This window comes from Lolium rigidum, chromosome 7 (genome assembly GCF_022539505.1).
Source record: "Lolium rigidum isolate FL_2022 chromosome 7, APGP_CSIRO_Lrig_0.1, whole genome shotgun sequence".
Taxonomy (NCBI): domain Eukaryota; kingdom Viridiplantae; phylum Streptophyta; class Magnoliopsida; order Poales; family Poaceae; genus Lolium; species Lolium rigidum.
Window position 1 is genome coordinate 187,998,841 of NC_061514.1, and position 11,625 is coordinate 188,010,465.

The window sequence follows — 11,625 nt, forward strand, 5'->3', positions numbered from 1 at the left end:
CATTTTAGGCTGTAGCTTACCCTGGTTTTGAGCTCCTATGTTGGTCATTGCTCATCCCTCGTCCTTTCAGTACCACTCTCCCAGCTACTCCGTGCATGTGAAAGCCGTTGCCTGATGCCCATGGTTACTGCTTCAGAGGTGTCCACTTTGCAGCGGAAGGAGACGGTGAATAGGAATGTGGGGAGGCGCAAGGTGCGCACTCACCGTGCTTTCTGGCAAACAAGTTGTTTTGCCTATGTGTTTCTGGTCTCCTAATGAAAATGCACAAATGGACGGGACAGGAAGCTCTCAAATGCAAATGACATGTCCAAGTTTTCATTAGTTGCATAAGGGCTCTGCACTTTACATTGTTACGAAAGCAAACATCATGTATAACCTTTCTAATAAGGATGCCAACCGGTATAAACTAAAGCAAAGGCATAAACCCCATACCAAGAGCAACACATCATTTTTTCAGCTCAAGTCTTCAGGGTGTTAACATACATAAAGTGAGTTATCTCCTAGAATTACATAGAGATAACTGCAATAATCAATAGAGCGTCACTTGGACTTATCTTAGCTACAGCCCTAGCAGGTTCATATCAAGGAAACCGTTAAATTCTACTCCGCCACACTGAATACCAACTCAGCATAGTCATCTGGCTAACTCAGTTTTACACAGAAAGAAGTAGCAGCAAACTCCAAGGTGCTCTAATCAAGATCTTTGCCAGCATCAGCAGAAACCTCCACGCGAATGCAATATGACAACAGCACAGAGAGAATAATCAACTAAACAGTCAAATGTTACTAATCTAAACCAGCTTGGCCTAGTCAACTGTCAGCTCAGCTCTACACCGAAAGAGGAAGCAGCAAAAACTCCAGGCTTCCCCAATCTACATCTTTGCCAGTATCAGCAGAAGCCCTCCCACAAGGCCAACAGCGGCACCCACTTTTGCAACCTTCTTCACCTTCTCCACCTGCTCCATGGTGGATCTTTCCAATTCATGATACCGCCTTTCAAAATAGACAAGGATACACAGTCATGTTTGCATCAGCACGAGTTATCAATAATACAAGTTGCTTATGATACCAATAAGAAATGATTGTTAACCCCCTTACCTCAAAGCATCAGCATAGTCCTCACGCTTTTTAAGTAGCACTTCAAATTGTTCATCGGACAAACGAACCTTAGCTTCCTGAATGGCCCAATCTCTGTCATAGCCATCCTCCAATCTGCGGTACATTGCATCCATTTTGGCAGAATAATCTCTCTTATTGCGTATTTTGGCAAGAAGTTCCCTAAGGTCATCCAGCCGTTTTCTGAACAAAGCATTAGCAACCTTACGGTCTTGCAGCCCCTTCCTTACCATTGCATCATGCTCCTCAATATTCCTTTCCATGTCTTGCAATGACTTCTTACTATCCTTGAGATCCATCAGTTTATCCAGCAACGACTTTGTACTGTCACTCATGGTACTTGGAACAGTTTTGCAGCAGCGGGGTTCGCCCTACATTTAAATACAACCTTAGTAAAGAAAGGGTATGTGATACATCTATGTCAAATGTAAACCATTCAAGCTGTTTAAATGCAAGTAACGCCACTCAATTAGTATCAACTTCATATTTAAGCATTACCAGGAAACAAGACAACTACATTTGGATCAAAGTGATACGCCAGGTATAAGCATTACTCTCTGGTCTTCAAATGAATGCTAAATACAAACAAAGAATAGCACAAACGAATCCAGGGGCATTATTAGTTACACTTCGTCGAGTCAAAACTAGCAAAACATGTTTGGGGAGTGCTGTATCTGAATCATGCTGCCTACAGTTGAAGCGCAATCACGGAGAATTCTTACAGCCCCATAGCTACATTGAAGGTACTAAATATTTGCCTATTGATTCATGGAAAGGCAAGAGATTCAAGATTTTTCAAGAGCTCGCATCAGGTAGCAGAATGAAGCAAGCAGTCAAATCAAGGCAGTCACGAACAAGCAAAGGAGCGGGTCAGGGTCTAAACCGACATCTTCAGTGATGTTTGATTCGAGAGCTCGAAATCTTCCAGCCCCAATTCTTTCTAACCTCCCCGCGCTCAGGAAATCGACCAACAATTTCGGTGGATTTGGGAGGGTCAGAAACCCTTTTTCTAGCTCGCTACGAAGATTATACCTTTGGAATCGGAGGAGCCTTCCTTGGAGTAACCTCCCTCAGAGGGGGAGGGCGCAGGGGCGCCCGGCACACGGACGGGAAGCTGCCGGTGGCGGTGTCGGCTGCGGCGGCGGCGTACTGGAGTGGGGAGCGAAGTTAGCGCGCCGAATCGAGGCGAGGGTTCAGGCGAAAATCAAGCAGCGAAACTATTTACATCTTACCTTGGAGTAAGGCGCAGGGAACAGAGAACGCAGCATCGGCGGCCGCGGCGGAGCTGCGTGCTGGCGGAGTAGGAGGCGGAGAGCCGCCACCATGGTCGCCGTCGCCGCTGCGCGGAGGCGCCGAGGGGTTTCTTGGCGTCCGTTTCAGGCACGAGTGGGACAGAGTTGAGGGCGACGGTACATTATTTTAGACCTTGCCTGTAACCTGTTTTCTCCTCGGTCTCGGTACCCACCGATATAAGATAATACCGGTTGATATTTACTGAAACATTTCTAGTTTACTTAAATTTGAAGGATTTTGATAAATTTTGGACGAGTTTTAAATTTTGTTTGAAAAATCTCGGACGGTATTTGTTCCAGTATTTCCGGTAACCAGTAAAAGCCATGTCCACCGGTATTTTTTTGAGAACGAGAAAAAAAAAACTTGGCTGATACTTATAGATCAATATATCACCTACCGAACCGCCGTGAGATTGGACTTCGAAACTGTAAAATGCTATCGCCTGAGAGCAGTATTTCGTCTCAAACTGCAGTGTTTCTGTGACAAATGCAGGTCTCACCTCCACCTCCTTGATCCTGACCTCCCAAATTTTGAACAAAAGAAATACTAATAGAACAAGTGGAGGACAAACGAATTACTTGTTTATTCCATGAAGTAGAAACATGTATACAGAATTCAACCCAGACAAGGACAGAAGAGCAAACATGTGTGTCGGCTCTCGTTAGTAGCTTTGCAGTTTCATTGTTTACCAAATCTGATGTTGCAGACAGAAGAGCAAATATACATGCCATAGAAACATATTTCTTCGGGACCTGCAGTTGTAGCATCGAAACTGCCATTTAGTTTGGACCTAATAAACAAGGCATGAACGATGAAACCATGACTTCCCAAATTCATACAGATTCATTCAGGCAACAGTAGAGCCAATCGATTCTAGCAAATTCAACATCCTAAGTTTCCTCTCTGTCCAATAGAGTCGCAAAATCTTAGCTGGGTCTTACATACAAGGTACTAACAGTTCAAATGACCACGGACTGCAAATGACACTCCCGGTCCAGGATTAGTCTGTGGTTCACGCAGTGCTTAACACACTTACTGAACTGCGCTTGATCACTCATGGATGCTTGGAACAACAAGAACCGATGACAAAATCTTCAACTGAACATGGAAGGACCTTCAACGCTACAGTTAGTCTCCGCACATAAGCCGGTACTCTAGCTGACGGTGCCAGCTAGATATAACCCCATCAACGGCAGAAGAACTAACAGGGATATCCCCAGTGTAAGAGTAGCAAGCCCCTTGGAAATCATCTGCAAGGTCTTGAATTTCTCGCGTTCACTTGAAATCTTCTTCATGGCATTCCTTGTGAAAAAGAACACAGAGAAAGCATATGTATTACAACCACGCCGGAAACTTTTCAGTTGACCAAACAAGAAAACTGTAACTCCTTTACCTTGAGGTGCTGAGGAAGTCCTCCACTGTTGTACACAACTCTCTCGCAGTCCTAGCATAGTCCTCCACAAATTCAGAGCACACCTGATTCTGTTTCAGCACACCATCCAGTGGAGTCCCCTTAATGCTAGCAGTAGCTTTAGCAATGCCATCAATGCAATATCTGTACATAGCAGCAGATCTCATAAGGTCATCCCACCCTTCCTCCCACAGAGCAGAAGCTTTGTCATTGTCAGGGTCATCATTCAACATATTAACAGCTTCCAGACAGGTAGCCGCAGCTTTATGCATCCTCTTGTGCTGTTCAAGCAAGTCATCCACCCGCAATTCAAGTTGACCAACGACCTTTAACTGATCCACCAAATCCAATAAAGAAGATGAGATGGCAAAAAAAATGATAACACTCTTGGTAATCTGGTAAAGCAACTGATAACTGAGACGCAATCACGATAATCAAGTGTTCTTATTACCAAGTACTGCGGGGCTCAAGATAGAGTTCCTTCCTCAAATTTAAGTGTACTTATTAGCCATATATCACCGAAACTAAGAAAAGTTGGCATAATTATCATAAGGTTTATTTGGGCTCCAAACTCACAGCTGATCCGAAAGTTGCAATTAGCAAGTGAAGTAACAACAAGAGCTAGCAAACGGTATATGTTCTTCCAGTATTACGGGGAGCTGTAAAGTCTAGACTGCACAAACTAAGACGACATGAAAAATAATTAGAGTAAATTTCTAATTATTCCAAGTAAGCCAATGAGTAGTATCAAACATGAAACTTCAGTGTTGACAGGTCATTTCTTTAGTGAATAGAGGCCACAGATCTGTTCCAATTCAAACTCATAAGCATCACAACTCAGAGAGTCAAAATATACAGCATGAATCAGGGAGGGAAACTGGTTTGCTTGTCTATCCTAATACTCTTTCTATTGGACATTAATCATAGCCAGACATAACCAAGGGTAAAAAAACTAAGGAAAGCCACCAAACTTAATAAATGAAATCCATAGATCGGACCTCTTGCTTTCCTTTCTCAAGACAAAGTTCAACTATTAACTTTGCAAACTGTTTGTGGCAGCAGCTACTTTTTTTTCGGAGAGGAGGATGACCCTCCAGCCTACGCGACGATAAATACTTGAGAGTTAACTTCAATTCATTAGTCATTAATGGCAAACAAGACAACATGTTGTTTATGCTGGCCAGCAATTTGTGAGTATACTTCCTTCACATGGCCCTCAAAAGGAAGAAAAAAAAGGCATATTCGCTGGGTTCACAGTTAAATCATCCTAGTGCCTCGAAATAAGCATTGCAATGCAGGACACTTCCCTGAGTTCAACGAAACATCCCAAAACAAACACCCAACCACCTAGTTTTGATTGGCCTTGTACAGTCCACACTTCCCACTAGGTCACTCTGTATCAGTTTCTGTTCTTGCAACCCACAAGCTCAAGATTAAGTTGTAGCTATTCTTACCCCATTCTTAAGGCAAGCACAAGGGATGTCGTCCGTGGTGGTGGTATCGTCAGCGCCCTAGCAATACAAAACCAAAATGCCGGTTAGTGTGTGGAACATCCTTGAAATATTCTCTGCAGGGCACAAGATAGATTTCCTGCCTTAAAATGAAATGTAAGCCCATACAACATTTCTCGAAATAGGTGCACATTCAGTTTTAATGAGCCATACTACCTAAAGTAACAAAGTTCAGCATCATTATCACCAGATATATGTAAGAGTTTCATAATTCACAGCCGATTCAAAAGCAGCAATGCGCAGATCAGGCCATATGTCATATGTTCTTCCAATATTAAACGAAGTTCAAGGGTGCAAAAAATAATGTTGTCCCACCAAATGAAATCCATCAATTGCACAACTTGTTTTCGCTTCTCCATACACAGCCATGGATTAGAAATTAAGGAATGCCACCAGTCCAACAAAACAAAATTTGTAAATTGCACAACTTTGTTCCCCCTTCTCAATTACACAATTAAACTAGTATTAAATTCATAATCTTCACACAGCAGTGACAGCTTGACAGTCAATTTTGGCCTATACCTGACCAAGCTCATTAGTCATCAGTAGAGAAAGTAAAGGCACATCCTTGGTGCACGCCACAGGCAATACAATTGATGTGTAATCCGGTCCCATGAACCCTCAAATAAGCATGGCAGGCCAATTCGTGGGGTTCAACTGAATATCCCAAACCAAAAACCCGAAATTCGCACCAAAACTGGAGCAAACCATGCATTAGAAATTAAGGAATTAATACACCAGCCCAACAAAATGAAATTCGTAAATTACACAATTAAACTAGTATTAAATTCATAATGTTCACACAGCAGTAACAGCTCGAGAGTCAATTTCGACCTATAGCTGAGCAAACTCGTAAGTAATCAGTAGAGAAAGTAAAGGCACATCCTTGGTGCACGCGACAGGCAAGTACAATTGATGAGTAATCCCGTCCCATGAACCCTCAGATAAGCATGGCAGGACATTTCCCGAGTTTCAACCGAATATCCGAAATTAAAAACCGAAAATTTACACCAAAATTGGAGCAAACCATCACTAGTTATGATTGTTCCTTGTACAGTCGGCACTTCGCAGGCCACTCACTATAAGTTTCGGTTAATGCAACCGACGAACTCAAGGCAAATTTGTGTCTGTCCTTACCTGATTCACGCGGCCGGTCCCAGGGGTGTCTGCGGCGGCGGCGCCGTCCGTGCCCTAGCAAGCAACCCGGAATTTCGGTCAGAGATCGCCAGCCGCAGCCCTTTCTATTACCAGATACAGAGACGATAGTTCGGACCTCCGGAAGCTTACCTTGCTCGAGTAGCGCCGCAGCAGGTACGGCTGCGCCAGGGGCGGAGCGACGTGCAGACGAGAGACGGTCGGCAGGAAGGCGGCGGCGGCCTGGGGTGGAGAGGGGAGTCAGTTTGAACGGCGGCGACGAGGGTTTCAGAAGAATTGGTTTGAGCAACCGAAGAGCGAGCGAAGCAGTCCTTGCTTACCTTGGAATGCGGCCCAGGGAAAAGAGACCGTAGCATCGGGGCCGGCGGCACCGCTGCGCGGCGGCGCAGGATGCGGAGGGCGGCGGCGGCGGCGGTGGCCATGATCGGCGCGTGCGGAGGGGGCGAGGGTTTTGGGGTGGGTTTGGTGGCGTCCCTTTTCACGCAGCAGGGGAGAGGAGGACAGTGCGTTCGGCCTCGCTTCACTTTCTACCCGTGGGAGAAGACTGTCGCTGCCTTCCCTCTCCTCAGCTGGGTGATTTACACAAAAATAACCATCTTCTAAAATAAAAGCACAGACTGACCCTCTCGTCAAACTATTTCACCTATCTAATCTTTTTGTGTGGCCCTTTTCATCGGCGCCACACCTTACTGTGTGGCGCCCATACGAGCGGCGCCACTCATCCATCCAACGTGGCGTGGTCGACGCTGCGACCGGCCGACGTGGCAGGACGTGTGGCGCCGCTCCCACCGACGCCACACATGTGTGGCGCCGTTGCCATCGGCGCCACACATCCACTTAACTGTTTCGGCCCGAGCCACCCAGCCCGACCCAGCCACTCCCCCCCACCCAAGTCTTCTTCCTCCTCCGACCAGCCACCCCACCTCTCTCCCCCACCCAAATCCCTCTCAAATCTTGGTGGATTTCCTCAGATCTGTCTGTGGAGATCGTTCCCAACCCGTTCCTTGAGGTAATATCCTCTGTTCCCCTTTTTTCATCCAATGAATTGATGTATTTGGTTGGATCTACATGTGAAACCCTAGATGTGAAATCCTAGGTTGATATGAGGGTGGATGTGGATTTGGTTGGATGTTAGGATTTGTTGAAGTAGGATAAATGGTAGTGCTAGGTTGTATGGGTAGAAACCCTAGGTTGGTTTGTGTTGATTATGGTAACTAATGAACACATGTATGTATGTGTTGTTGACATTATGCTAGGGGGATGGAAAGAATTGTTCATGTTCATCATGTGGACAAGGATGCTTTTTTGAAGGGAAACCTAGAGCCGGACCCGGAAGAGGTTGACTTGGTGTTTGACCTTAGCTCGAGCCTTGCCGAGGTGGTAGCACAAGTGAGGATTGAGTTGAATTGGAATGAGCCAAATGATGGTGTTGAGCTAGAGGGAAGACATAATGTGGGGTTTAGAATGCACACCCGTTGGAAGACAATGCGTATCAACTCCGAGCAACGTTGGTCCGTTTACAAGGAGACGGTGGTCGGGTCACAAGACAAGGCTTTGGAGTTGTTTGCAACCAAGACGGTTGATTCTCATATGGAGCTTGACATTAACCGGCGCTCCTCCCCCGTTGAAGCTAGGAGTCCACCACCCATGAGCCAAGAAGATGCCACCCAATATCCCATTGTCCAATCTTCCATTGCCCAAGATCCTCCATTGTTAGAGGATTATGACGAGCATGACGATGGTGATAATGGTTTCGAGATGCATGACAACAATGTCGGTGATTTGGATACATATTTGACGCAAGAGGAAATAGACCACTCCATTCCTTATTCCCGATGCTATGCGTCGGACTCGGATGATGATGGACCCGATGAGGAACTTGATGAGGATGGCTTGACGGCTAAGGAAGCCGAAAGAGCCGAGATCTTCAGGAAGGTAACCGGACGGGATATTCGGATACCATTGTTCCGTGATGTTAGTCTTGCGGATGGAGCCGTGGTTGATGGCGGCAAAAGTTTACTTCTTGGAGCTAGGGCAATTTCCATGAGAGATGTTGTAATATCCCAGGTATTGGGGTTACAAAAATAGAGGAAACAGATGTGTGCATTGCATTCATACATAGAAAATCCGGGGAATTTTCGCGCTTTAAAGTAAAATAGTCACAGTAACTGAAGTTTCACTTGACCTTGATGGAATTGAAGTAGCTCATCAAGTCCAGTGCTATAAATCCCAATGTGACTTTACTAAAACCATGTTTTGGGTAGAGATGATTTGATCTAAGTGGTTAGATCAAATAGAACTAATAATCAACACAACAACACTTTACTCAATGATCAACTACTTGATCTTATAAAAGATCATAACATTGAATTCCTTGCCATAACCTATGAACATCCATCTATTTGGAAATCAAGTAACAACAATTGGAGAAACTATTCTTTACTTATCTTCTACATGTCTTAAACTAATCCATGATCCTACCATGAACCTCATGGTATTCATTTTACTTCATTCTTGGAAACATGACAAGGAGATCAACTCTAGAAATATATATCCTTATCTATTCCAAATAGTTAAGCATCAAACCTATAGAGGTGAGAGTTCTATTATAATTAGTAGAGAATCAATAACAAACCTTGAGTCAAACCTTGGATATACATCCAAGTATTCAAATCATCATCTTCAAGACAACCCTAGAGAGAGATAACCATTAATGTTAAACATAGATCTTGATGATCACATCAACCTCTATGGAGCCTAATATTAGGTTAACATTGAAGTCCTTCCCAAATGAGAGAGACCATCCATACTAATCCTAGTTCTATCTATTCAAATATCCAAATGGTTAAACCATCAGTTCTTGAGGGAACTTTAAGTAAATATCTCAGGCATTTCCCTGGGATATAAAACTATTGAGACAACCATGACCATGACCATCCTAGAAAGTAAAATAGAAGTGATATATTCTAGTTGAACAAGACAATGCTTGATCATGGAAGTGAGAATCCATTCCATTAGAAATACTTTAGTAAGCCAAACCTTGATCATTATAAATTGAGTGATGATCATAAACCCTAAGAACATGAGATAAAGATATTAAGAACAAGTTGATCATGCCTAATCCAGGATCATGCTCTTGAGGTATGTGAGGATAAGTTAAACCTTAATAAGATAAGTAGATATCATTCACCACATGAAATTATAGGGAGGTAACTAATAAGCAACCCTAGGCTTATATCCCAACATATAATTGTAAATCACTTGGTGATCATATGTAGAATCCTACCACCTCTACATTCCACTTATTCTTCACCTAAGAAACATAAGAAAACCTTAGAGTCAAACTCCATAAATAATATAGTGAGAAACCATCCATTCATATGAATAAAGTTAACTATAAAAAGAACCATAACCAATTTAGTTACCTAACAATAGATTAAGGATATAATAGAAATCTATTGGTAGAAGATAACAACAATTCTCAATATCCTGAAGGAGAACATAAAATGTTAAGTAGTCCATCACCTTATCATGGTTAGGGGAGATTAAACTCTAGCACATGCAATATGGTGTCATCCCATCTCTATAACCTAGAAATTAAATCTCAACCCTAGTTTGAGTATCACTTAGGTGATCACAAATAAAACCTAAACCACAATTAAGATTCAACCCATGTGTCATTAGGTAAATAGCATTGGAACCCTAGATTTTGCACATTAAATAAATCTTATGCTTCAATTCTTGAACATAAGCAAAACCTTGTGCTACATTATATGGTTAAACCCATATGTGTAGTGATCAACTATTTATCTTGGTAACCAAGATCAACCATGATTGAAACAATACCTACATAAATACTTTCAAAGATAAGGATAAGTATTAACCTTAATAAGTGGTTTATCATAGATACTATGAAACCCTAATACATTGGTGCTCACATAAAATCATGTGCAAGTTACCAATCCCCTAAATTGAAACCAAGTCTTAACACAACCTTTAAAATACTTTGAGTTGAAAGTATCAACAATAATAATCCAAATAATTGAATTCACAAGGAAAAAGAAAATTAAAAAAATAAGAATATAAGCTCATGCCTATTTATTTTTAATAAGCCAACAAGCATGACATGTAAACAAATATAAAATACTTGCTTCAGATTGGAGTGTGGTGTGATACATCACACTACCTCTTAATTGAATTGACATAATAAGAAACCTGAAGAAAATTTTGAAAACAAATTAGATTCAAAACAGAATTCAATAAATGAAATTGTAAAACAAAGAAAGAAAAGGAAAAACAGAATAGGGGAGAGAAAAACCTTACCAGACCTTACCTGTTCGGCCGAGCCCACTAGCAGCCCAACAAATCCCAGCCCAACACGGCCCAGACCAGCCCACCATAACCCTTCATCTAAAAAACAGAGGTGAGGGGGTCGTCCTCATCCTCTCAGGGCTCATGGACGACAGCACGAAGACGTGCTCGCCTTCTCCCTCGCGATGGCACGCCCTCCTCGCTCGGCGTCGTGACGAGGCACGCTCCGCCACCGTATAAAGCCTCCCGACGAACCCTAGCTCGGAATTTTCCCCTCCCCTGCTTAATTTCTCTCCAGACGGAACCCTAGCCCCGCCGGCCATCACTTATTGTCGCCGTCTGGAGCATCCCTTCAACTCGCCGTGGACGCCATTGGAACCACCGTCATCGACTTGCTCAACCCGTAAGAGGAATCGAGCTGGAGAGGTCCATAGCACCTGCGCCGAGCTCATCTTCTCCGATGCCGGTCACCATCGTCGCCTTCGATTTGGACCACCCCAAGCCTCGCCGACGAGCTCTACACGCTCCTGGTGAGATCCTCAATCTCCCAGTGAACTCGCTTTGCTCGAGCTTGTCCCGTAGCTTCGTCGCGCCGTTCGTCTGCAAGCTCCGCCACTTCGCCTCGCCGCCGGCCACGCTCCGATGACCTATTCGGAGCGGCGCCGCCACCAAAATGCTCACCGAATCACCCCGAGTCGAACCCGCCTGGTTCCCCGTTCGCGCAAGCCCCGAATCATCGACGTCGTCGGCAACTGGCCGTCGGCCGAGAGCTCCCCGAGGCCACATCACCGATTTTGACTCGGTCAAGGCACGCGTGGCTGGTGACCT

At 44.0% G+C, this 11,625-nt stretch overlaps 2 protein-coding genes across 2 annotated transcripts; both read right to left on the reverse strand.

Moving 5' to 3' along the window:
• Window positions 1-402: 402 nt before the first annotated feature.
• LOC124672380 lies at window positions 403-2,441 on the reverse strand. Its single transcript, XM_047208617.1, has 4 exons — window positions 2,349-2,441; window positions 2,149-2,265; window positions 1,099-1,487; window positions 403-993 (listed from the first exon to the last, which is right to left on the reverse strand). Exons 1-4 carry the CDS (start codon window positions 2,439-2,441, stop codon window positions 873-875), a joined length of 720 nt encoding a protein of 239 aa, XP_047064573.1. The 3' UTR covers window positions 403-872.
• An 849-nt stretch (window positions 2,442-3,290) lies between these two features.
• On the reverse strand, window positions 3,291-4,062 carry LOC124670627. The gene is made up of 2 exons (XM_047207104.1): window positions 3,803-4,062; window positions 3,291-3,711 (listed from the first exon to the last, which is right to left on the reverse strand). The coding sequence occupies exons 1-2, from the start codon at window positions 4,051-4,053 to the stop codon at window positions 3,564-3,566; spliced, it is 399 nt and encodes a 132-aa protein (XP_047063060.1). The 5' UTR covers window positions 4,054-4,062; the 3' UTR covers window positions 3,291-3,563.
• Between the last annotated feature and the right edge of the window lie 7,563 nt (window positions 4,063-11,625).

Bases quoted from the DNA above. Each gene is read 5' to 3' on its own strand.
- LOC124672380 (XM_047208617.1), bottom strand. From the start codon at position 2,441: ATGGTGGCGGCTCTCCGCCTCCTACTCCGCCAGCACGCAGCTCCGCCG. The intron at 2,266-2,348 runs GTAAGATGTAAA...TCCCCACTCCAG, and splicing joins TCCCTGCGCCTTACTCCAAG to TACGCCGCCGCCGCAGCCGA. The intron at 994-1,098 runs GTAAGGGGGTTA...CTATTTTGAAAG, and splicing joins GACTATGCTGATGCTTTGAG to GCGGTATCATGAATTGGAAA.
- LOC124670627 (XM_047207104.1), bottom strand. From the start codon at position 4,053: ATGTTGAATGATGACCCTGACAATGACAAAGCTTCTGCTCTGTGGGAG. The intron at 3,712-3,802 runs GTAAAGGAGTTA...CTTTTTCACAAG, and splicing joins GACTTCCTCAGCACCTCAAG to GAATGCCATGAAGAAGATTT.